At 39.2% G+C, this 27469-nt stretch overlaps 1 protein-coding gene across 1 annotated transcript in view; it reads left to right on the top strand.

The window, feature by feature from the left end:
* Nucleotides 1–27406, top strand: part of LOC148893313 (SAM and SH3 domain-containing protein 1-like) — a 34237-nt gene extending 6831 nt beyond the window's left edge. The window contains exons 2-16 of the mRNA XM_089004889.1: nt 10226–10351; nt 10455–10505; nt 11829–11878; nt 15398–15510; nt 16198–16310; nt 16982–17080; nt 17415–17547; nt 18416–18705; nt 20565–20627; nt 20722–20850; nt 22129–22249; nt 22345–22514; nt 24474–24692; nt 24761–24911; nt 25816–27406. Of these exons, the coding sequence (XP_088861015.1) occupies nt 10226–10351; nt 10455–10505; nt 11829–11878; nt 15398–15510; nt 16198–16310; nt 16982–17080; nt 17415–17547; nt 18416–18705; nt 20565–20627; nt 20722–20850; nt 22129–22249; nt 22345–22514; nt 24474–24692; nt 24761–24911; nt 25816–25973 (1986 nt within the window). The 3' untranslated portion in view covers nt 25974–27406. The remainder of the gene's footprint in view (nt 1–10225; nt 10352–10454; nt 10506–11828; nt 11879–15397; nt 15511–16197; nt 16311–16981; nt 17081–17414; nt 17548–18415; nt 18706–20564; nt 20628–20721; nt 20851–22128; nt 22250–22344; nt 22515–24473; nt 24693–24760; nt 24912–25815) is intronic.
* The last annotated feature ends 63 nt before the right edge of the window (nt 27407–27469 follow it).

Raw genomic sequence — 27469 nt, 5'->3', positions numbered from 1 at the left:
TGAGGGTATTATCGCCGAGAAAGCACGGCAACTTCACTCGGATAGCATCAAGAGGCAACTACATAAACAACCATCACAAAGGTAAATAAAACGACTTTATTATACTGTACAGTTTATTTCTTTAATTACAATCCAATAGCACATTTATTATAATATACAGTAAAGTCTCGTTATATCGATATTCAAGGGAGTCCGAAAAAATATCGATATAACCGGGACTATCGATATATCCGATATCGATATAACGAGACTTTATTGTATATTTTGTGTAGTTTTAAGGCTTATTCAGTAGAAAATTATGTTTTATGGGGACATGGGAACGGATTTTCTAATTTTTAATGGTTTCTTATGGGAAATAAATGCTCGGCAGACGTACCTTTCGCCTTACACACACTTTCTGGGAACCAATGAAGTTTGTAAGCTGAGGTATCACTGTACTTTGCGATTGCGAATTTCCCTTACCGCTACGTGTTGGAGCCTAGTTTGACAATCACTGTGCTTGACAGATGGGGGGGGGGGGGACTCCAAATTTTGATCACGATATCTTCTGGCACGGAAGTACTGTACAACAGAACAAGCGAGGAGCGTCAAAAAGAGTAGCAGCGAAAAGATCGTAAGGCAAAAAAAAAAAAACAGGCTCACCAGAGCCACATGCAATAGTTATGATGTCAGCGCATGCTTGGCTTAGCCGCGGTTAACATCCATTAACGGCTTCCGTCGCGGTAACGTTGATAGATGATGGCGCACCCCAGGAAAAACACTATCGACGGAATAACTGAGAGGCGTAATCTGTTCGGACGCTGGAAGCTGCCTGTTCTTTTGGGACATTGGAGGTTGTCAGAAAACGCATGTTCACACTAACCAGTAACTCTTGTCTTGTTTTGTTGTAGCAAATGAGCGTTAGCGGATAACAATCTCCCAATAGGGAATGAAATGCTGCATCTGACAAACTAATGTGAAAAAATGTCTTTGACTTTACATTGATACCTTGGCTTACAAAGTTAATTAGTTCCCAGACAGTGTGTAAGGTGAAAAGTGTGTATCCCAAAAATTTATTTCCCATAGGAAACCATTAAAATGACAATAATCCGTTCCCAGGTCCCCATAAAACAAAATTTTCTAATTTTCTAAGCCTTAAAAGTACACAAAATACACCTTATTTTGTGTATAATAAATGTGATACAGTATTACAGTAAAGTCTCGTTATATCGATATCGGATATATCGATAGTATCGGTTATATCGATACTATTTCTATGCACGCACGGAGAAAATTACATGCAAACAGGGTCGGATATATCGATAGTCCCGGTTATATCGATATTTTTTCGGACTCCCTTGAATATCGATATAACGAGACTTTACTGTATAATTAAAGAAATAAACTGCACTGTATAATAAAGTTGTTGTATTTACCTTTGTGATGGTCGTTGATGGCTTGATGGAATGGAGTGGCAGGTTTCATCATAATTAAACACTTGATGCGGAACGTAACCTTCTTCTTTCACCATCTTGAGGAATGATCCCTTGTAGGTGCTTTCTCTGCGATCATTTTATCTAGTTCCTCATCAATTGTGTTCTGTTTAGCTAGGTTGATAGCTTTTTGCATCAAGTGTACAGATGGCTTTTGCGGGTTGCTTGTGGAGCCTGATTGGTGGGATATTTTAACCTTGCAGTCTACACTCTGCCTTTGATCTATCTAAGTTGAAACTCTCTCATTGTCGTCTGCCTCTCTCTTTAATGTTTAAACCACCCCCCCTCACTGCTGCGTTCTTGACCAATCACGTGGCTTTAACCCAAGACTGGGGGCGAGGAATAGAGGACAAGAAAAGTCTGCAGCCATTTTATTTTTGGAGAACGGCTTCACTCTCTCTGGGTCTGTAAACCCCACCCCCCTCACAGCTGTGTTCTTGACCAATCACATGGTTTTAATCGAAGACTGGGGCGGGGAAGAGAGGACAAAAACAGTAGGCTGCCATTTTCTTGTTAGGATTACGGGCTCGTTCGCGAACGACATCACTCATTGTGGCACTCCGTGTGTATCCCGAAAAATAGTTTGTATGCCACGGTACAATTTTCATAAATTTAACATTCGTAAACCGAAAAATTTGTAATAATAATAATAATAATAATAATAATAATTAATAATAATAGTAATTATTATTATAATAATACATTCAATTTATAAGCGATAAAAATAAAAATAAAGGACTTTCCAGTCACAGGATAAGAACAAAAATGTTTTTCTGCGGGTGGGCAGTGGCAGCCATTTCAAATTTTCCTGAATGGAATTATTTTGTAATTTAATTACCGGTACACTTTTCTTTCCTTTTATTGTACTGTATTTTGTTTACAATTATTTCATTAGTTAGCTAAGACCTTTAGTCCCACAAATGAACGCCAATCTGAATGGGTTACCCTCGACAGATGGACTAAGGCTAACGTGTAGTTTTTTTTCCCCCCCGCCCCTGCCATATAATATATTTGAACCAGAGCGAGCAATGGGAACAACCTGCCTCCCCTCCCGGATGCGGCAACCGTCCATTCAGAGCCTCTTTAACGCAGGGCTGGATTTCTATGTGACTAATTTAAGTGACATTTAAAAAGCGCCGCGTCTCTTCTTTTGGCTTGAGCGCTGCTGCATTAAGCATGCTCCAAAGGATCGGAACAATCCAGATGCCGCCGCAATAAATTACGGCACTGAATCAAGTTTTATTGTCCCAAAACCAGGCTCTAATAAATGAGAGTCGTTTTAAAATCCTCCAGATCGGGTTTGCAAGATTTTCAAGACGGAAACAAAAGGGTTGCTCTATGCCTCCCGTGTAACCTTTTAAGCTTATTAAGCGTGTCCTTCACGTTGCCTTTGAATCTGCTTTCTATTCACTTTTTTTTTTTTTTGCTAGACAGTGAATCTATTTGTCAAATTCTACATATCTCGTATATTGGGAAAAAAAAAAACAAGCAGCTCACTCATATTTCAAGGCGCCTACATCTAAACTTGTATATCATTTACTCTCTTTGACATTTTACGCCGTCACGTGATTCCTCTGAGACGGTGATGGGAAAAGATCCATCCGGCGGGTTCTGCCTGGGGCGTCGAGCTATTGGCCGTTGTGTCACCAGATGGAGAGAAAAAAAATGCTCTTTCTGGCTCAAAGCGCAACCAGACTTGTTGCCAGACCTGAGTCTGAAGAAGGGGGCTCATAAAAAGCTTTACTTGCTTTGTTTTGTTCTACATTTTTATGGTAATACGCTTTACTGTAGAGAATATTGAGAGTACAGTGAGACGTCAATTTACGAACTTAATTGGTTCCCAGACAGAGTGTGTAAGGCGAAAAGTGTGTATCTCAAAAAAAAAATAATCATAGGAAACCGTTAAAATTGGACTAATCCGTTCCCGGGTTTCCATAAAATATACTTCTCAACTAAATAAGCCTTAAAACTACACACAACATACCTTATTCTATGTATAATAAATGTGCTATTGTATTGTAATGAAAGAAATACACTGCATTGTATCATAAAGTCACTTTATTTACATTTGTGATGGTCATTTATGGCTTGATGGAATGGAGTTGGAGGTCGAAGGTTAAAGGGAATTGCTGTTTGGAAAGAGAGGCGCATTAAATGAGGACTGTAATTAAAGAAATAAACTGTGCTGTACAATAAAGTTTTATTGACCTTTTTGATGGTCGTTGATGGCTTATGGAAGGAGAGTCACCTTCCATAAATAAGGACTGTTGGTAACTTAACCTCTGGTGCTGTTCGGTCGTGTGCTTCCGCCGAAGATCACTCCGCCAGCCGCGGTGGGTGTGTATTATGAAAATAGTGCTAATTATAAGGTTTAATTTTCATAAATTTGACGTTTGTAAGACAAAAAGTTTGTAAGATAAGGTGTTTGTAAGTTGAGGTCTCACTCTACATACAGAATACATAGAGCGGGACTTGGATGCTTGTGATCACATGTTGAGATCAAAGCCATGTTGGATGTGGCAAGATGCCTCATACAAACAGTAATCCTGGACTGTTCCTTTTATTATAATAATAATAATACAAATAATAATCATCATAATCATAATACATTTCATTTATAAGCGCCTTTCAAAACTCTGATGGTCACTTTACAGTCACAGGGTACGTTTTACTGTGGGTGAGCAGCGGCCAGCGTTCACTCAACCCGGAATAACTCAAATAAATAGAAAGTGAGCTAGCTAGCTAATAGCTAGTTAATAGATAGCCAGCTGTCATTCAAATGAACATTGCAACGTCAATTTGATATTGTTGATTGTAATACAGTTTGGGTTATTGCTTGTGATGTTTAACTAATTCGCTGCCATTCCCGAATTTATTCGGGATTTGAAAAGTGTGACGTGGAGCGCCATCACCCGCATTTGTTCGGATTTTGGTTTTTCCTTGCTGGGGGTCCCGATAAAGCACTGGTCAGACCTCTGGCAATGGTTTTTTTCCCTTCCACAAGGGAGCATCGTTTGCCTTTTGTCCATGTTAGCGCTTCAGTTGTTGTTAAAGCGCTAATGTATTGTTTTGTATTTTGTACAGCCGTCCTCATTTCAAGCTCTGATAACTCAAGACCAATATAACTTAGGAATTAACTCTTTTTTTTCCTGATGAAATAAGGCAGTCTAAGGTTTCTAACGCTGTATTGAATGTTTATATAGTCCTAAAACCCAATATTCTCTTGGTCCTGCAATTTGAATGAAAATGACAAAAACCCTGGCAGTGGAGTTGAGACATTTTTTGCACATCATCTGGCAGTGAATGAGTTAAATGTACATGGGAAGAGGACCGCAGCGGAAAAAAAAAGCTCATTTGCATATTGAATCGCAATATTGATCATATTATTGATTCAGAATCCTTCAGCTCTAATTGTGATAACATTTTACAGACAGTATACGTCGCTGAAAAGGCCAATCCGCTCGTGATAATGTCCGACATGTATATTTCTTAACACGAAGTAGCTACTCTGATTTAAAAAAAAAAACAAAAAGTGTTTTTAGAGATTTATGCTACAAGTGGCATTTTAGTGGGTGGTCACGACCTCATCACCCATAGCCCACCCACGCCGACTGGTCGCACCCGTAAAGTCTTTACCACCATTGACCTCCACATCTGCGGATCAAGATAATCTGACGCCTATCCGGGGACCGCCGGGGTTAAGATTAAAATGGTCGAGGTCAAAGGGCTTCGATGGAAAAGTTAATCAACCCCCCCCCCCCCCCCCCCTGTAATACTGTACTTAGTCACACTACATGCTTGGTTAAAAGATCCGTCGGGATGAAAGCACTCTGTGGACACTTGACATCCACCCCCCTTCCTTCTTGATGCCTGGGAAATGTAGCCGAGGTCGTTCATTTGACTGAAAAAGAGATGCTATTTGCTGCCATCTGCTGGTGTACAACCTGCATGTCGCCTTCAAATTTATGGATTTAAAATGTAAACGCATACATGATTATCAGGAAGATCAATAATAATATGAATAATAATACTTAGAAGATCCAAAACTCTCCAGGTTGTCCTGATTTAGCTCTCAAACTATCATCTACTCATCAACCTCAGTAGAAGAAGCCTGAAAATCATCACAAACAGTTCAATCAGTTATATGACGTAGATTGGAATTACATATTTCATGAGGGATTTTTAATCGCAAGATATACTGTATTTTCCGATGTATAAGGCGCACCCGAAAGCCTTGATTTTCTTCAAAAGATGACCCTGCGCCTTATATGGCGGTGCGCCTTATATGTGAAGATATTGAGCCTCAACAAGTCTCTCAATGGCTGTCAGGAGCCACCGACTCCATTTCCCTCCCGTTTTAAGAAGTGGGGCGGAACTCCAGCCTCTACTTATAATGTGGTGTGCATTATATTTGAATAAAAAATATATAGTACAGTGATACCTTGGCTTACGAACGTAATTGGTTCGCAGACAGAGTGTGTAAGGCGAAAAGTGTGTATCCCAAAAATTACTTTCCTATAGGAAACCATTAAAATGAGAATAATCCGTTCCCAGGTCCCCATAAAACATAATTTTCGACTGTCTAATTTTCTAACCCTTAAAATGACCCGAATAAATTCGTGAATGAGTTAACCACCCGTATTTTTTATGTCCGACCACTACCTTCCTCCGTGACTATTTCACACGCAGGGTCAAAAATTGAAAGTTTTACACCAACATGGGGAGTCGTAACTAGTCGACAGTAAGCCGCCACGCATGGCTGTGCTCGCACTGCGCACGTAAACCCGCATCGGCCCTCGACGCGACTTGCTTACGGGTACAAAAAAAATACGGTATAATGTGGTGAAGCGGTGGTTTATTTGCACATGTGAGTCAGGCCCGTCTCTGCGGGGCTGCAGCTGGGAAGGGAGCAGCCCCACCCAAGGTTGCCTTCCCACAGCTATGTCTATCATACACACACACACACACACACACACACACACACACACACACACACACACACACACACACACACACACACACACACACACACTCCTCCCCTTTCAGCTCATTGTCCCGTACTCGCTACACTGTCGCTGAAGTTTCAATGCAGAGCAGCGGGGAAGTGAAGAGCAGTTAACTCGCGGATGCCACTTTGTGGTAAGTTTATTTCAGGCTTATTTTGTTGTCCGTTTTTTTTTTTTTTTCGTCCAAATCCATTGGAATGTGGTCCAGCGGTCCGAAAATTGAAAATTGTTCCGATAAAGGTGCAATTTTCTTGTTGTCGGTGAATGAATGAAGTCAGGGGTTAGGGTTAGAAAGGTTTAAGTTTCCAAAGGGGAGCGGCATGTGATCTTCATGGTGGTAAACACAATCCGTAGATGAGATCAGTGCATGCAAAGTACTGTATACAGAAAAGTCTCGTTATATCGATATTCAAGGGAGTCCGAAAAAATATCGATATAACCGGGACTATCGATATATCCAACCCTGTTTGCATGTAATTTTCTCCGTGCGTGCATAGAAATAGTATCGATATAACCGGGACTATCGATATATCCGATATCGATATAACGAGACTTTACTGTATATCAAAAGATGATGAAAGTAAGAATAATGAATTCACTTAAAGGACAACCGACACCATGTTTTTGTTTCCTGACTGACGTCAGAAAAGTGTTTTATAGCATCTAAAATACCCAAAACACGCAAGCTGATATTTTTAGTCAAATGCAAAACACCAATAAAAATTACTTCAAGTGTTCCAAAACTACTTCAAAATAACCCCGGAAATGGTGAGTTTCAGAAGGCCCCGCCCCCTTGTTTGTGACGTCACGGCAGATTAGCCACGGTCGCCACGTGACCAACGGCGTGACTGATACAGATTTCGATAATGGTGGTACTGTATAGAAACCCCTAAGCAAATATCGATTCACCTTTTGTATCGATATAAACATAGCAAAATGGCCGGCGGGAGATGAAAAAGAGCACCGTCGTAACCGGATTATCGTAATAACCATGAATCGTACTAAACGGAACTACAGTAAAGTCTCGTTATATCGATATTCAAGGGAGTCCGAAAAAATATCGATATAACCGGGACTATCGATATATCCGACCCTGTTTGCATGTGATTTTCTCCATGCGTGCATAGAAATAGTATCGATATAACCGGGACTATCGATATATCCGATATCGATATAACGAGACTTTACTGTATATCAAAAGATGATGAAAGTAAGAATAATGAATTTACTTAAAGGACAACCGACACCATGTTTTTGTTTCCTAACTGACGTCAGAAAAGTGTTTTATAGCATCTAAAATACCCAAAACACCCTTACACACAAAAAATTCTCCGAAGGATTGGATTGGATCAGAACACTGATCCCATCTTCCGGTTATCCCCATCAAGAATGTAAAGACTTTCCCTCAAAGTTTTTTTGGAATAACACCCCACTTGGACAGTCAATACCCCCCTCGGCCATTATTATGACATGCAAATAAGGCAGCTGAGCAACCAAAAAAATACAAAACGGGACCCATTCATCAACCCCCCCCCCCCAAGCTAGAAGATGACCTTGAAAATCGAAAATACAGACATATAAACAGTCCTTTGTCACAAAAGCCCACATGACAAGCGCGAATAAACGTAAATGCGGATCCAGTGACCTAGTTATGGCTCAGAATAAACCACGAAAAGGAGTTCTTTGGTGCGCACGGCAAAAAAAAAAAAAAAAAAAAAAAGTAGAAGGCCTGAAAAGAAGCGCATGGTGTCACATTTCTCAGTACCTCACGAAAGATTTACGTGGCCCCTGAGGGCCAATGACTATTCCCATTCATTCAAGCATATCAGTACAAAAATGGCTGGTGTTATTGACTGCATTGAAGTGATGTTTGATACCACATATTTATTTTCTTCGAACCGATACCAGTATCGATACTACCAAGTAACCGATACCGCTCGTACTTTGCACACATGAAATTTATATTTAACCAATTTTGACAGAAGATCTTTTGTTGAGTTCTGACAAAAGGGAACATTGACTTTGGGGTGGAGGAAATAATAAATAAATACATAAATACCAACATCAATAAATACATACATAAATACACAAATAAATACATAAATGTGTCTAAATAAATACATGGTTAGAAATAGATGAATAAACAAATAACTAAATAAATTAAATAAATACATAAATAATGGTTATGAATAAATGGTTGTAAATGAAGAAATACATAAATGGTTATGAATAAATAAATGAATAGATAAATAAACAAGTAACTAAATACATTAAATAAATACATAAATAAATGCATACATACTTGGTTGTAAATAAACAAATACATAAATGGTTATAAATAAATGTTTGTAAATAAACAAATGCATAAATAAATAGACAAATAATAATAATAATAAAAAATAAATACATTAAATAAATAAATGCATAAATGGTTATGAATAAAATAAATGGTTGTAAATAAAGAAAAACATAAATAAATACATAAATGGTTATAAATAAATAAATGGTTGTAAACAAATGAATATATAAATAAATAGATAAATAAGCAAATAACAATATATTAAATAAATACATAAATAAATGCATAAATGGTTATAAATAACTAAATGGTTGTAGATAAATAAATGACACAAATGGTTATAAATAAATAAATTGTTGTAAATAAATAAATGTTTGTTAATACATGAATAGATAAATAAACAAATAACTAAATATATTAAATAAATGCATAAATACTTACATAAATGGTTATACATAAATAGTTTTAAACAATTGAATAGATAAATGAATAGATACAAGAAAAAATAACTGAATACATGGAATAAATAAATAAATAAATGCATAAATGGTTATAAATAAATAAATGATTGTAAAGAAAGAAGTGCATAAATAAATACATAAATGGTTGTAAATAAATAAATGGTTGTAAATAAATGAATAGATAAATAAATAGATAAATAAGCAAATAATACATTAAATAAATACATAAATAAATGCATAAATAGCTATAAATAAATAAATAAATAAATGGTTGTAGATAAATAAATACACAAATGGTTATAAATAAATAAATCGTTGTAAATAAATAAATGTTTGTCAATACACGGATAGATAAATAAACCACTAAATACATTGAATAAAATACATAAATAAATGCATAAATGGTTATAAATAAATACATGTTGTCAATAAATGAATTGATAAATAAATAACCAAAAAAAAAAAATACACAAGCAACTAACACTGACTTTCGGAACATTTTAACCATTTCCTTGCCCCCTTTGTTCTGGTATCGCCTCATCAGCATAACAAAGCCTATGTTGCCCAAGAAGCCTGTTGTAAGAACGATCCAAATTAAACCTCACCCCACCATGGCGATTTAGTGAAGGGTTTTGCTGTTTACAACTACCAGCAAAAAAATTTGTTCTCTGACGAAGCCTCTTGGATAAGAAACGAAATATCCGACACCTTCAAAGAAGTACAGATGACTTTTTTCAGCTAATCAGAACTGCACTAAAATTAGCCATTCTTTGCGGAGGATAAAGAATACATGACCGTGACCAGTCCACGTGATGCTACTTTTTAAATACCGAGCGCTCAAGAGAGCGTCGTGCGCGTCACCGCTGCATCACGCAGCCATCAGGCACTTAGCTCTGCACTTCGTTGCCACTTGGTGCCGCATCTTTTCAAAACAATGACTTTTTAGCACGCTGATCATCGTTGGCACTGTTTTGCTTGTTTGTTCAGGATGGCTCTGTGGGGAGTCTTGATGATCTGGCCCAGGAGTATTCTCGCTATTACGGCACTTCCCTCGGCGACGTGTGTGAAAGAATGGAGGAATTGCGGCGACGGCGATTGGTGCAGGATGCGACGGTAAGCAAAAACTGCGGACGGCGGACTTCCCGGTGTGTCTTTCAAGTTGTTTGAAAGTCGGTGACAACATAATGAGATTTGTCCAACTTCCTGTTTCTTTCAGGGAAAGCTTGACTCAGCGGCCCCATCGATGGAGCTGCGCTCGCAGATTCAGGTGTGACCGCATGTGTCAGCGGCCATATTGGCAAGATAAACGGTGTCACATGATGCAATTTGCTCTCCGGAGTATCAGCAAAGACATTCCATTTCATTACAGTGTATGATGAATCTGGAAATACTTACAATGCTTCACTTTTTTGGGACAGTAATGTATTTTTTTATTGTGTGGCTGCCGCTGCTCACCCACAGAAAAACTGATCCTGTGACTGTAAAGTGACCTTGAGAGTTTTGAAAGGCGCTTAGAAATGAAATGGATTATTATTATTATTATTATTATTATTATTATTAAATTCGGAAATGGCAGTGAATGAGTTATAAACAGTTGATTGTCATCATTATCATAATAATAATAATAATAATAATTATTATTATTATAATGATGATAATTATTATTATTATTGTCATAATAATAATAATAATAATAATAATAATAATAACAACAATAACAATAATAATAATAATAATAATTATTATTATTATTATATACTATATATATTATAATAATTATTATATATTAGGTAGGTGGCTGCTATCTATTAGCTATCTGGTAGCTAGCTAGCTAGTTTTCTTTCTATTTGAGTTACTTCCGGGTTGAGTGAACGCTGGCGCGTGTGGCTGCCGCTGCTCACCCACAGAAAAACTGATCCTGTGACTGTAAAGTGACCTTGAGAGTTTTGAAAGGCGCTTATAAACCAAATGTTATTATTATTATTTGTAATAATAATTATTATTATTATTATTACTATTACTATTATTTTTTATATATATATATATATATATATATATATATATATATATATATATATATATATATATATATATATATATATTATATATTATTATATATTAGGTAGGTGGCTGCTAACTATTAGCTATCTGGTAGCTAGCTAGCTAGTTTTCTTTCTATTTGAGTTACTTCCGGGTTGATTGAACGCTGGTGCGTGTGGCTGCCGCTGCTCACCCACAGAAAAACTGATCCTGTGACTGTAAAGTGACCTTGAGAGTTTTGAAAGGCGCTTATAAACCAAATGTTATTATTATTATTATTAAATTCGGAAATGGCAATGAATGAGTTAAAAACAGTTGATTCTTGATTTCCGCCAAGAATTCCGTGTTGTTGTTTTTTGTGTCAAATCCTTACACGCAAATGCAAAAACAAAAACAAAGTAGGCGGGGCTATCTTTTGAAATTGTTTTTCATATCAGAAATAAAAATAAATGTGGAAAAGGTGAATCACCGTCAGTGTTTTGCAAATCAACTGTGCTTTATTTTATCTTTGCTCGTGATGAAACTTGACATTTTTATTCTTGTTCTCTAGGAATCTCTTGGACTCTGCAGCACCACGTCGACTCCGGAGACGGACAGGAAGTAAGGATGTCAACTAAGGACATGATTGATTAGGGGCTTTCCCCTTTAAAAAAAAAAAACATTTATTCCATTTATTGAATGAGCTCCTCTGTGGCGACGCTAGCTCAACTCTGCTCTCACGCAATCAACCGAATCGTAAAGTAAACTGCCCTCAAGCGATTATGAACAAATTCACAACATGAACGTAAGCCACTATTTAGGACAAATACAAACATCTTACAGTAAGTAAATAAAATTAATAAATAAATATGATTGAATAAATAAATGAATGAATGAATAAATGCATCATAAAAATAAATTAATGCGTAAAAAAAAAAGATAGATGGCTAGCTGGCTATGTAGATAGACGGGTAGATGGCTAGCTGGCTAGATAGATAGATGGCTAGCTACTGAGCTACTTAGATGGATGGGTGAATAGATATAGTGAGATAGCTGGTTGCCTAGCGAGCTAGCTGGTTGCCTCGTGAGCTACCTTGCTACCTAGCTAGCTAGATAGATAGATAAATAGATTTAAGAGAAACACATAAGGCCCTCAGCCATTCACAACGTCTGGGATTAATTTTACTGCTGCTTGCTACTTAGATGGATGGGTGAATAGATAGATAGTGAGCTAGCTGGTTGCCTAGCGACCTAGCTGATTGCCTCGTGAGCTAGCTGATTGCCTCGTGAGCTAGCTAGTTGCCTCGCGAGCTAGCTGGTTGCCTCGTGAGCTAGCTGGTTGCCTCGTGAGCTAGCTGGTTGCCTCGTGAGCTAGCTGGTTGCCTAGCTAGCTAGCTAGATAGATAAATAGATTTAAGAGAAACACATAAGGCCCTCACCCATTCACAACGTCTGGGATTAATTTTACTGCTGCTTGCTACTTAGATGGATGGGTGAATAGATAGATAGTGAGCTAGCTGGTGGCCTAGCGAGCTAGCTGATTGCCTCGTGAGCTAGCTGGTTGCCTCGCGAGCTAGCTGGTTGCCTCGCGAGATAGCTGGTTGCCTAGCGAGCTAGCTGATTGCCTCGTGAGCTAGCTGGTTGCCTAGCGAGCTAGCTAGTTGCCTCGCGAGCTAGCTGGTTGCCTAGCGAGCTAGCTGATTGCCTCGTAAGCTAGCTGATTGCCTCGTGAGCTAGCTAGTTGCCTCGCGAGCTAGCTGGTTGCCTCGTGAGCTAGCTGGTTGCCTAGCGAGCTAGCTGGTTGCCTTGTGAGCTACCTGGCTGCCTAGCTAGCTAGCTAGCTAGCTAGATAGATAGATAGATAGATAGATAAATAGATTTAAGAGAAACAAATAAGGCCCTCACCCATTCACATGGTCTGGGATTAATTTTACTGCTGCTTTGATTCGTTCAGTGTGTCAAACAGAGCACGAAGACGTCCATTCGTCATGTGCGCCGTCATACTCGTGCCGGTGCGTCACTTCTGGCTGACCTTGATACACTCGTGCGTGCGTGCGTGCGTGCATCTGGTCATTCCTTGTCTTTTCCTGCTTTTGTTTCCTCTGTTGACGAGTCACAGGATGATTAGGATTAGGGCATGCAAATAGGATGTCGCTTTCTAAACAGCCACTTAGTCACAAAGAAGTCTTATTTATTTATTTAATTAATTAATGGAACAAAATTAGTCAATTCCCCTGATTAAAAAAAAGAGAATAAATCAGATAGTAATCAGATTTTTAAACACATATTTTTTCATAGATTATAAATTAAATTATAAAAAAAAATAATAATAATTTTTATGTGAACAACAATAATATTTTTTATGTGAACTGAATAATTGATGAACTTCCTGTTTCCTATTCATTATTTAACTTGTTTTTTTTGTGTGTGTGTAGTTTTTCATTTACCCTTCACATTTCAGCCAAATTCAGTCGTGCATTACTCAACTTTAATCAGATATTCAATGAGATCAGACATTCATCACCGATCGTAGTAAAAGGAAAAAAACACATTAGCGGGAAGAGGGCCGAGTCATCCTCAAATGACTTCTACTGAGCGTTTTTTTACAAAGATTCCACAGCATATAGCTATATTTTACGTTTTAAGACTCGCGCTGAATATTCAGGAAGTTTTGTTTTTGAGTTGGTGACAAGTCCGTACGTGACGTAACTGAAGGAACGCCCCTGACCAAAAAAAGGACACATTGTATCAATCCTTCCATCACGTCAATACATTTTACTGTGCTTGTTTGGTCTGAAAACGTCATGTTGCACCAAAAAGAGCCAGAAGAGGGCGACCAAGCTCCATATAAGGAATTTATCAGCCTGTGGAAACGGGCTGATTAATTCCTCACAGGGAGCTTGGTCGCCATTTTTCTGCCTTTTTTCTGGGACGCTACATTGCAGTTCAGATTCCTCAAAATGACACGGAAGGACTTCTTTAATCAATTGCAAACATGTATGCTTTCCTCTTCAGAACTATTTGAATCATACTCATAAGTGGATGTGTAACAAGAAAGCATATTCTCTGAATCTGAAGCAATTGTTTTGATTGTTTTGAAGGTATTCTGATTCTGATTCTGATTCTCCAGCAATGCAAGACGTCTTTGTGTGATGTCACGAACTGGGGGCGGGACTTTCTGAAAATGCCCAATTCGCAGCTCAATTTTTGGCAGATATTGGACACTTTAAGTCATTTTTATTGCTGTTTTGCATTTGACTAAAAATATCATACTGCGTGTTTTGGGTTTTTTAGATGCTATAAAACGTGTTTCTGATGTGAGTTAAGAAACCAAAAAGTGACGTCGGTTGTCCTTTAAAACAACAATTGACATTACTACAATATGTCGGACAAGACATTCAGTAAATAAGCAAATTAATACAAACTTTACTACAGACAAACTTTAATGACCGTGTTTGACTTTATCGTTCTCTTTCTCTGCCAATTTCTCTGGTTCTGTTTCTCTCTTTGTCTACTTTTGGCACATCGTGACGCAGAACCGGACATGATAAAATATTCTGAATTAAGTACAGGTACCATCCGATTTACGACCGGTTTGACTCATGATAAGATCCAACAAATTCACCAAAATGATTATTTGATTATTTTAGGCGCACCCCCCCCCCCCCTCCCTCCAGCAGTGCATTTCACTGTTGAAGTCACCGATTAGTTTAGCCCATTTGTGTCGATTTTCCTTCCATTCCAAAGCAGTTATTTTCAGTAACGCGAGTGCGGGAGGGCGGGAATTGTGCGAGGAATGCAGGGCTCCACATTAAAAGTGTCACTGCTGCAAAACGTCCACTCCAAAAGGGGGCCAAAGCTTCTTTTGTTTCCCCAACCGAGCTCATGTGTTCATACATGGAGCGCTGCTGTAGTACCCTCTGATTTTTTTTATTTTTATTTTGGACCATTATTAAACATCATTTCGACGCCGCCATTTTGTTCCTCGGTTGCTGAGAAAACCCACTTGAAGGGATGAAGAGAATAAATATGGAAAACAGGTTTTGTTTTTCTTTTTTTCCTTTGACCTTTTCAAGGAAGACATTTGAACTGATTTTTTTTGTGTTTTTTTTTTTTTGTTTTTTTTTTTTGTGCGCGCAGGTTTCCCGTAAACAAATCCAGTCCTTCAGATGACGGCAAGAGAAGAAGCAAATCCTTTTGGAGCACTTTCAGAAAGACACCTAAAGGAGGTTCCACACACCACCTTGCAAAAGGTAACAAATAAGTTCAATCTGCGCTTAAGAACTGCAGAATATTGTTTTTTTTCCCCACGGAAAATGAAATTAATGAAAAATTCTGAGCTAAAAAAGTGTGTGTGTGTATGTCTGTGTAAGCTCCAGTCATACAGGAGTGGTCCATCAATGAGAAGGTTTCTTCATCCGTCATCTGTACTTCTTTGAAGGTGTCGGATATTTCGTTTCTTATCCAAGAGGCTTTGTCAGCGAACACATTTTTTTGCTGGTAGTTGTAAATAGCAAAACCCTTCACTAAATCGCCATGGTGGGGTGAGGTTTAATTTGGATCGTTCTTACAACAGGCTTCTTAGGCAACATAGGCTTTGTTATGCTGATGAGGCGATACCAGAACAAAGGGGGCAATCGGGCCAGTCGTAGACTCCAACATCAGGCAGGACAATAGAAGTAATCAGTCAGGACAATAGAAGTAATTAGTGTAGCCGCAGGGAGTAGTCCTCTGCTCCCCCCTGAGAGCAGGGACCAATCATAGCAGAGTCACTTATGGACAGTAGGGACATATATAGGGCCAAAACTACCAGCAAAAAAATGTGGTTCGCTGACGAAGCCTCTTGGATAAGAAGCGAAACCTCTGACGCCTTCAAAGAAGTACAGATGATGGCCGAAGAAACCTTCTCATCGATGTGTGTGTGTGTGTATACCTGTCAGGTGATTTAGTGGGCTTTGTGGCAAGTGAAATCACCATGAGTGATGAAGAGCGAATCCAGCTGATGATGATGGTCAAGGAGAACATGATCTCCATCGAGGAAGCGCTAGCCCGGGTAACATATGACAGAAAACAAAATAAACATCTACAGGTAACATCCGACTTACAACCGAGTTCCGTTCCCGACCAAATGGTCGCAAGTCGAAATGGTCGTAAGTTGAAATTCATTTAAAATGTTGAATAGAAACTCGGACTGCTAGCGCGTTGCGGGTCCAGGAGTATCATTAAAATGTTTAAAATAGGTTCGGGGAGGTTGTGGTCGTAAGTACCGGTGGTCGTAAGTCGAGCGGGTCGTAAGTCGGATGTTACCTATGTATATATACACCGTAAAGTCTCGTTATATCGATATTCTCGGGAGTCGGAAAAAATATTGATATAACCGGACTATCGATATATCCAATCCTGCGGCATGTAAATTTTCTCCTTGCGTTCATAGAAATAGTATCGTAATAAGCAGTACTATCGATATAACCAATATCGATATAACGAGACTTTACTATATACAGTAAAGTCTCGTTATATCGATATCGGATATATCGATAGTCCCGGTTATATCGATACTATTTCTATGCACGCACGGAGAAAATTACATGCAAACAGGGTCGGATATATCGATAGTCCCGGTTATATCGATATTTTTTCGGACTCCCTTGAATATCGATATAATGAGACTTTACTGTATATATATATATCCGGAACACACAATTTCTTATTTTCTGAATCCAGTTGAAGGAATTTGAGATGCAGAAGCGACAGAAGTGCAAGTTGGAGCCGTCCGAATGCGCAGACGTTTGTCATTCTGCCGACGAATCTCTCAGCGATAGTGTAAGTGTTTCAAGCATTCAATTATATTAACGGAGATCTGGGCCAGTGATGGGCAATTTAAAACTCTTAAAGGACAACCGACGTCACTTTTTTGTTTTTTAACTGACAGCAGAAAAACGTTTTATAGCATCCAAAATACCTAAAACAGCACAAAACATTTCACAGCAGTAAAGTTATGAAATACAGAGAAAAGGAAAAATCATAAGTCAAAAAACGAATATAGAATTTCACAGCGCCATCTTGAAGTCAAAATAACATCACATGACACAACACAAAAGATGGCACAAACAATGTGTTGTCGAATGATCTTTTTTTCTCTATTTTTCTGTACCAGCTGCGCGAGTTGTCCGACACGGAACAAGATGAGTGGCTGACATTCAGAAGACTTCACAAGCTGGTCAACTCCACACGCAAGGTGAAGAACAAACTCATCAGGATCGACCAAACCAGGAAGACCGGCGTAGAAGGTACTCCAACGCAAATCCTATTCAACATTGCCATGTTAGCATCATCATGAGTTTTTGTTTAAAGGACAACAGACGTCTCCGGACAAGTTGTGTTCATAATTTGTAAAATGGCTTCAAAGGACTTCTACTGAGCTATTTTAAGAAGATTCCACCGCATATAGCTATATTTTACGTTTTAAGACTCGCATTGAATATTCAGGAAGACTTGTTTTTGAGTTGGTGACGAGTCCGTACATGACGTCACGAAAGGAACGCCCCCTAACCGAAAAAAAGACACATTGTAGCAGTCTTTTGTAGCAGTATTTTGCTGTACTTGTTTCGTCTGGGGACCTCGTGTTGCACCCAAAAGCCGCCAGAAGAGGGTGTCCAAGCTCTCTATAGGAATTTATCAGCCTTTGGCAACGGAGGTGGCCACGGGAGGTCGCCATTTTGTGCCTCTTTTCTGGTGATCGTTTCTCCCCAATGTTGCCTCAAAATGGCATGGAATAAATTATTTAATCGATTGCAAACAAATATGCTTTCCTCTTCAGAACTAATTGAATCATATTCATAACTGGATGTGTAACAAGAAAGCATATTCTTCGAATCTGAAGCCATTGTTTTGATTCTCAAGCAATGCAAGATGTATTGGCGTGACGTCACGAACTGGGGGCGTGACTTTCTGAAAATGCCCAATTTGCAGCTCATTTTTTTGCAGATTTTGGACACTTTAAGTCATTTTTATTGGTGTTTTGCATTTGAAAAAAAATATCATACTGCGTGTTTTGGGTATTTTAGATGCTATAAAACATTTTTCTGATGTCAGTTAGGAAACAAAAAAGTGACGTTGGTTGTCCTTTAATATTGTTATTGTTATGATATTCCGCAGAGTGTTCTCAGCCAACCACTTGTCCCGTGGACTCGCTGGCGTCTGTCCTGCACGACCAGCTGGGTTACAATGAGGACAACGTGACCCCGACGTGCTTTTCTGGTAGCTTGGCCGCGTCCGAGGCCCCCGAGTTTAACCCTCCGGGCGGCAGCTCTCCACGTCCGGACGCGCCCGAGGAAGAACAGTCGAGCAACGCCGTATTGGACCAATACCAGGGCGAATACGAGGTCAAAATGGCTCGATCGGTGACAGACGGGGGGCTGCGACATCGCCTCCTAAGCCACCACGGGGTTAGTCAAGTTATGTGACGCAAGTTATTTCTCAGTTAGCAACATTATAGCTTGATATCGGAATGAAACTACCGTATTTTCCGGTGTAGAAGGGGCACTGGAGTCTCAGGTGCACCGCAATGAATGGTGTATTTTCATATATAGGACGCACTGGATATTAAAGCGCACCTTCAATGAATGAAAAAAAGTTTTCTAAATAATATATATATAATATATTTCTAAATTCTAATAATATATATACAGTAAAGTCTCGTTATATCGATATTCAAGGGAGTCCGAAAAAATATCGATATAACCGGGACTATCGATATATCCGACCCTGTTTGCATGTAATTTTCTCCGTGCGTGCATAGAAATAGTATCGATATAACCGGGACTATCGATATATCCGATATCGATATAACGAGACTTTACTGTATATATATAATAATATATAAATATATAAATATTTTCCGAATATAAGGCCCATCCCATTACAAGGCGCACCTGCGAATAAGGTTCAGGGTCATTTTTTGAAGAAAATCAAGGCTTTTTGGATGACCTTATACATCAGAAAATACGGTAATCTACTTTCTGGAGTATACGGTCACAGCATTATAAGGCGCACCTTCATTGAATGACATATTTTAAAACTTTTTTTCAAATATTCTGTAAGGTGCATTGGATTATCAGAATCAGAATCAGAAAACCTTTATTATTATTTTATTATTATTTATTATTATGAGGCGCATGGTCAGCTTTTGAAAGTAAATGACAACTTTTGGTGCGCTTTATAGTGCGGTAAATACGATAAATGGATGGGGAGTTTGCAGAACGCCTTAAAGGACAACCGACGTCACTTTTTTGTTTCCTAACTGACATCAGAAAAATGTTTTATAGCATCTAAAATACCCAAAACACACGGTATGATATTTTTATTCAAATGCAAAACACCAATAAAAATGACTTAAAGTGTCCAATATCTGCACAAAATTGAGCTGCGAATTGGGCATTTTCAGAAAGTCCCGCCCCCAGTTCGTGACGTCACGCCAAGACGCCTTGCTCGAGAATCTAAACAATGGCTTCAGTTTCGGAGAATATGCTTTCTGGTTACTTGACCAGTTTTGAATATGATTCAGATAGTTCTGAAAAGGAAAGCATACATGTTTGCAATCGATTAAAGAATTTATTCTGTGCCATTTTGAGGCAATAGGGAGGGGGGGGGAATGGATCACCAAAAAGGAGGCAGAAAATGGCGACCTCTTGTAGACATGACAGTCTATTGCGTTTCCACAGGTTGATAAATTCCTTATATGGAGCCTGGTCGCCCTCTTCTGGCGGCTTTTGGATGCAACATGAGGTTTTCAGACCAAAGAAGTACAGCAAAATACATTGACGTGAGGGAAGGACTGCTACAATGCGTCTTTCTTTTTCGGTCAGGGGCGTTCCTTTAGTGACGTCACGTACGGACTCGTCACCAAATCAAAAACAAGACTTCATGAATATGCAGCGCGACTCTTAAAACGTAAAATATAGCTATATGCTGTGGAATTTTCTTAAAATACGCCCACTAGAAATCATTTGAAGTGATTTTACAAATTATGGACACAACTTGTCCGGAGGCGTCGGTTGTCCTTTAAAGTCTGTTCTCAGTGGTTGGGTAAGCTAACACGATGATGTACCGTAAGCATTTGTTTGATTTCGACTGGCTTTGTTAATTTTGATGACTGTAAAGTGTCTTTCAGAGTTTTGAAAGGTGCTTAGAAATGAAATGTATTATTATTATTATTATTATTATTATTATATATTTGTTAATGTATGTGTTTATTTATTTGTTTGTTTATTTATGTATTATTTTTTTTTTAATGCTTATACCACAGAGAGCTTGCAGTTTCGGAGGATTTGACCTCACCAACCGTCCAGTGCATGCAGCCCAACACACTGTACGTCCTCGAACATGATTTAAACGCACAACAACAGAGTGAATGCAAAACCAATTTTTGTTGAGTAAACTTAGCTTGACTTTTATCATCTCAGGGCCAAGACAAAGACGGCACAAGGTCCCCTCAGATATCCCGTATCTCCTTGGGCAAGAAAGTCAAATCTGTCAGGGAGACCATGAGAAAGCACATCACAAAGAGACACCAAGCATCTCTATTGGATCAGGTACACGTAAATACGGTGATACCTCGGTTTACGAACCCCTTGGCTTACGAACTTTTCGGTTTATGAACGTTAAATTTATGAAAATTTTACCTTGGCATACGAACTATTTTTGGGATACACAGGGAGCTGCCACAATGAGCGCAAACGAGCCTGTTTTCCGAACAAGAAAATGGCAGCAGACTCTTTTGGTCCGCTATTCCCCGCCCCCAGTCTTCGGTTAAAGCCATGTGATTGGTCAAGAACGCAGCAATGGGGGTGTGGGGGGGGTTTGAGTATTAAAGAGACAGGCAGACGACAGAGAGAGAGTGAGAAAACACACACACGAAAGGGAGACGACAGAGCTTGAAACCAAAAAAAACTACATTGAAAAAAAAAAAAAAAAGTGAAATGATGAGAAAATGGATAGAAAACAGTTTCAACTTTGATAGTTCAAAAGCAGAGTGTAGACTGGAAGGTTAAAATATCCCCTCAATCAGGCTCCACAAATAACCCGCACACACCATCCGTACACTTGATGAAAAAAGCTATCAACGCAGCTAAACAGAACACAATTGATGAGGAACTAGGTAAAATTATCGCAGAGAAAGCACCTCCAAGGGATCATTCCGCAAGATGGCGAAAGAAGAAGACTACGTTCCTCATCAGGTGTTTAATGCTGATGAAACCGGCCACTCTATTCCCTCAAGCCATCAACGACCAATAAAACGACTTTATTATACCGTACAGTTTATTTCTTTAATTATAATTCCACAGCAAATTTATTATACATAAAATAAGGTACAGTAAAGTCTCGTTATATCGATATCGGATATATCGATAGTCCCGGTTATATCGATACTATTTATATGCACGCATGGAGAAAATTACATGCAAACAGGGTCGGATATATCGATAGTCCCGGTTATATCGATATTTTTTCGGACTCCCTTGAATATCGATATAACGAGACTTTACTGTATATTTTGTGTAGTTTTAAGGCTTAGAAAATTAGAAAGTAGAAAATTGTGTTTTATGGAGACCTGGGAACAGATTATTCTCATTTTAATGGTTTCCTATGGGAAATAAATGTTTGGGATACACACTTTTCGCTTTATACACTCCGTCTGGGAACCAATTAAGTTGGTAAGCTAAGGTATCACTGTATAGAACTGGAGTAGTGACCGCGTGTCAAAATCTTACTTGGAACGGCATTTGGAGTTTTCACTCTCAATCCGGTAGTCGTCCACTTTCAAAAGTCAACGTTTAACAAGCTTCATTTTCTTTGTCATCCATCCAAAGTCGAGTCCGGATCGCAGCATTTCCAGTTGCCCTCAGTCCCCTCAATCGGACAAAATCAAACTGAAACCCGGAGGTTCTGTGGAAAGCTTAAGAAGTTCGCTCAGCGGACAGAGTTCCATGAGTACGTGGCTATCTGTGGGCTGTGTGTCGAAAATATACGATCAAACTGCCCCTCCATCCCGCCATCTTTCTTGACTGTCGTATGGCTATGAGCAGGCGGTCAGACGGTGGCCACCACCGACTCATCCAACAGCAACAGAGAGAGCGTCAAATCGGAGGACGGCGAAGAGGACGAGCTGCCTTACTCGGGACCCTTCTGCGGACGCGCCCTCGTCCACACGGATTTCACACCCAGTCCCTATGACACCGACTCCCTTAAACTCAAGGTGACTGTACCAAAACTCGTCACATAGTTCACTGCATGACCAAAATGTGTCCACTGCGGTGCCAGGGTTTTTGTCATTTTCACTCAAATTGCAGGACCCACAGAATACAGGTAACATCCGAGTTACGACGGGTTCCGTTCCGACAAAACGGTCACGAGTCGAAATCCATTCAAAATGGCTGACGTGACGTTTACACGATAGGAGAGTATACAATGTCAATCTGTTGTTTTTAAGCAACATTTTTTCATTATTATCGCTATTAGCTATCTATTAGCTGGCTAGCTATCTAGTTAACTGGCTATCTATTAGGTAGCTGGCTGGCTATCTATTAGCTATCTAGTTAGCTGGCTATCTATTAGGTAGCTGGCTGGCTCTCTATTAGCTATCTGGTAGCTAGCTAGCTAGTTTTCTATCTATTTGAGTTACTTGCGGGTTGAGTGAACACTGGAGCGTGTGGCTGCCGCTGCTCACCCGAAGAAAAACTTATCCTGTGACTGTAAAGTGAGTGACCTTGAGAGTTTGGAAAGGCGCTTATAAATGAAATGTATTATTTTTATTATTATTAGTATTATTATTATTATTATTATTATTATTATTATTATTATTATTATTGCTATCTATTAGCTATCTAGTTAGCTGGCTATCTATTAGCTATCTATTAGGTAGCTGACTGGCTCTCTATTAGCTATCTGGTAGCTAGCTAGCTAGTTTTCTATCTATTTGAGTTACTTGCGGGTTGAGTGAACACTGGAGCGTGTGGCTGCCGCTGCTCACCCGCAGAAAAACTTATCCTGTGACTGTAAAGTGAGTGACCTTGAGAGTTTTGAAAGGCGCTTATAAATGAAATGTATTATTTTTATTATTATTATTATTATTATTATTGCTATCTATTAGCTATCTAGTTAGCTGGCTATCTATTAGCTATCTATTAGGTAGCTGACTGGCTCTCTATTAGCTATCTGGTAGCTAGCTAGCTAGTTTTCTATCTATTTGAGTTACTTGTGGGTTGAGTGAACACTGGAGCGTGTGGCTGCCGCTGCTCACCCGCAGAAAAACTTATCCTGTCACTGTAAAGTGACCTTGAGAGTTTTGAAAGGCGCTTATAAATGACATGTATTATTATTATTATTATTGCTATCTATTAGCTATCTATTAGCTGGCTAGCTATCTAGTTAGCTGGCTATCTATTAGCTATCTATTAGGTAGCAGACTGGCTCTCTATTAGCTATCTGGTAGCTAGCTAGTTTTCTATCTATTTGAGTTACTTGCGGGTTGAGTGAACACTGGAGCTTGTGGCTGCCGCTGCTCACCCGCAGAAAAACTTATCCTGTGACTGTAAAGTGAGTGACCTTGAGAGTATTGAAAGGCGCTTATAAATGACATGTATTATTATTATTATTATTATTATTATTATTATTGCTATCTATTCGCTGGCTAGCTATCTAGTTAGCTGGCTATCTATTAGGTAGCTGACTGGCTCTCTATTAGCTATCTGGTAGCTAGCTAGCTAGTTTTCTATATAAATGAGTTACTTGCGGGTTGAGTGAACACTGGAGCGTGTGGCTGCCGCTGCTCACCCGCAGAAAAACGTATCCTGTGACTGTAAAGTTTTGAAAGGCGCTTATAAATGAAATGTATTATTATTATTATTATTATTATCCAGTTCTGATGCTGTAATAAAGCGCCAACATGGACAAAATGCAAATCCTGCCTCCTCGTGGGGCAGAGGTCTGACCAGCGCTTTATCGCCAACCCTGCAAAACAAACAAACAAACAAACCCCGAACAAATGCAGGAATGGCGCTCCACGTTATATTTTCAAATTCCCGAATGGCAATGAATGAGTTAAAATCTTTTTTTTTTTTTTTGCTCCGTTTTTTTTTTTTTTTAAGTGATGTGACGAAAAAAAATGCAGCAAAACGAAATGCAACAAATTGTCACCGCGATGCACTCATGGCAGAGCGGCGACGTGATCGACATGATCAGCAAGCCCCCGATGGGCACTTGGATGGGCATGCTGAGAGGCAAAGTGGGGACCTTCAAATTCATCTACGTCGACGTACTCAATCCAGAACAGACCAAGGGGACCAAGCCCAAGAAGACCGAACGTAGGCGCAGGAAGGCCCGCCAACCTAAACCGCAATCTGTGGACGAGCTTCTGGAACGGATCCACCTCAAAGTAAGTCAAGCCTTCATCATCAATGAAATTTCCCACCGATCCCGCGATCAATTCAACGCGTGTGACAGGAGCACCTGCCCACCTTCCTATTCAACGGCTACGACGACCTGGACACCTTCCGGTTGCTGGAGGAGGAGGACCTGGATGAGCTCCACATCACGGACCCCCAGGACAGAGCTGTGCTGCTCACTGCTGTCCAGCTGCTGCATGACTATGACGGTAAAGGGCGGGGTCAGAGGTCACACATCCACTGGGTGCCAGACCGTTACTCATAATAATACTTCTAATAATAATAATAATAATACATTTCATTTATAAGCGCCTTTCAAACCTCTCAAGGACACTTTACTGTCACAAGATATTTTTTCTGCGGGTGAGCAGTGGCAGCCACACGCGCCAGCCGGAAGTAACAAAGTTACCAAAAAATAAAAATAATAATAATAATAATAACAAATAATATGACAACACAAAGACACAGACTCATTCATTCTTCAGCACCTTCTGTACCCTCTATGTGACATGAAGCAGTTCTAGATGAAAGAGGAGAGGATCAAAATGTCCTTTTCAGCAGTGGATCAGGGACGTCATGGTGGAATGTGCACATCAACTACAAGATAAATCCATATCGCGCTTTAACAACAGCTAAAGCTAGGACGGAGCGCTAACATGGGGAAAAAGGTAAATGCTGCCCCCTTGCGGAAAAGAAAATAAAACGTTAAAAGCAATAAAAACCTTAGACTCTCTAATTTTATCAGAAATAATGAGTTAATTCCGAAGTTATACGGGTCTGGGGTTATCTGAATTTGAAATGGGGGCAGATGTACAAAATACAATACATATATAGCGCTTTAATAACAGCTGAAGTTGGAACAAAGCGCTAACATGGAAAAAAAAGGGAAATGTGGAAAAAAAACATTGCCAGAGGCCATGGCCAGTGCTTCATCTGCACCCAAGCATGGAAAAAAAAAATTCGGGAATGGCACTCGATGTCTTTTGTCTCTATATATTTTATTATATTTTTCCAGTGCTCCGTAAAAGGCCCGTGCGAGAAAATATTGTCATTTTAAGGCTTCATAAAGGTACAGACACATCTTTGTAAGTAACATCAAAGTCCCTTTTACAGGCAGCAGTGATCCAGAGTGCAGCAGCTTCGCTGAGGAGAATGCATCTGTGACCGACATCCATGACCTGGCCGGAGACTCTCCGAGAGACTCGGGCTGCTACGAGAGTAGCGATCCACCCGACAACAACACTAACCATCACAGATTGACCCCACTCTAAATCATCATCATCATCATCATCATCATCATCATCATCATCATCCTTTGTATGGTACACTCTTCTTCTTTGCATTCTTCCTATTTTTGTCAACCCACACATAAAAACCAGAGTGAATTTCAGGGCTGAAGTGAATGTAAAAAAAAATCGAAATATATATTTCTTAATCTAGTATAGCTTTCTAATCATGTGCCTCAAATTGACAAGTATTGACGTGATCTGTCAATGTGACTTTTTTTTTAGAGTGTGCCAGGTGCACGGAATTTAAACAAAAAATGTTGTTTCTCGACTGCACGTCTTACGGAAGACATCATTCGGAGTTGTTATTGAGCTGTTAGCAATTGAATCAGAAAGTGGAGAGGGTTTATTTTACATAGACAGTGATACTTCGGTTTACGAACGCTTTAGCTCACGAAATTTTCGCCTTATGAACATAAAATTCACGAGAATATAATCTTGGCATACGAACTAGTGTCCGGGAAAACACACGGAGCGCCACAATGCCTGGCGGACTAGTTTTCCACACCCCTTTTCTCTGAGTGCAGACGTGGTTTGTTATCGAGTGGAGTACTTTTGCTATTATGGGACCGAAAAACACCCCGCCACAAGCCGTACGGGACACAAAAGAAAATTACGGTCGAGCAGAAGAAGGAGCTTATCAAAAAACACCAACGAGGTGTGCGTTTATGTGACTTAGCGTCCCAGTACCGGTATGCTAAGTCGACCATTGCTACGTGTGGCTATGGGTGTTTCTGTTTCCTCTAAGCAACAGTCTTAGGCAATAGAAGAGGTTGAAAAACTTCTGTTGATTTGGATTTACGAAAAGCAGCTAGCAGGGGATATTGTGAGTGAGGGTATTATTGCTGAGAAAGCACGGCAACTTCACTCAGATATTATCAAGAGGCAACTACATCAACGACCATCACAAAGGTAAATAAAACTGCTTTATTATATAGTACTGTTATTTTTTTTTAATTACAACACAATAGCACATTTATTATACATAAAATAAGGTATATTTTGTGTAGTTTTAAGGCTTATTTAGTACAAAATTAAGTTTTATGGGGACCTGGAAACGGATTATTCTCATTTTTAATGGTTTCCTATGGGAAATGAATGTTTGGAAGACACACTTTTCACCTTACACACTCTTTCTGGGAACCAATAAAGTTCGTAAACTGAGGTATCACTGTACGCGTCAATTGTATTTATTTTATTTTTTCTGGATTGGTTCAGTGCTGACGTTGTTTCCCAAAAAGTCAAGTTGTAGTGATCGTCATCTATTGGTTTGCAATGTCGTAATCTGATTTATGAGTTATTGATTAATATTCACAGCATATGTTTGTTAGATTTTTGTCAGGTCTCCACTGTGTTTTAAGACTGAAAGTCCAAGTGTTGAGTAAGTAAAAAATAAAAATTACTCTGATTTACATACATTTCATCATCAGGCTAACTTCAACGACCCAAAAAAATGATGTATAATAAATCTAACATCTAGT

Source organism: Hippocampus bargibanti, linkage group LG09, assembly GCF_051943395.1.
Source record: "Hippocampus bargibanti isolate YZ-2025 linkage group LG09, ASM5194339v1, whole genome shotgun sequence".
Taxonomy (NCBI): Eukaryota; Metazoa; Chordata; class Actinopteri; order Syngnathiformes; family Syngnathidae; genus Hippocampus; species Hippocampus bargibanti.
This window is presented reverse-complemented; position numbering and strand designations above follow the sequence as displayed.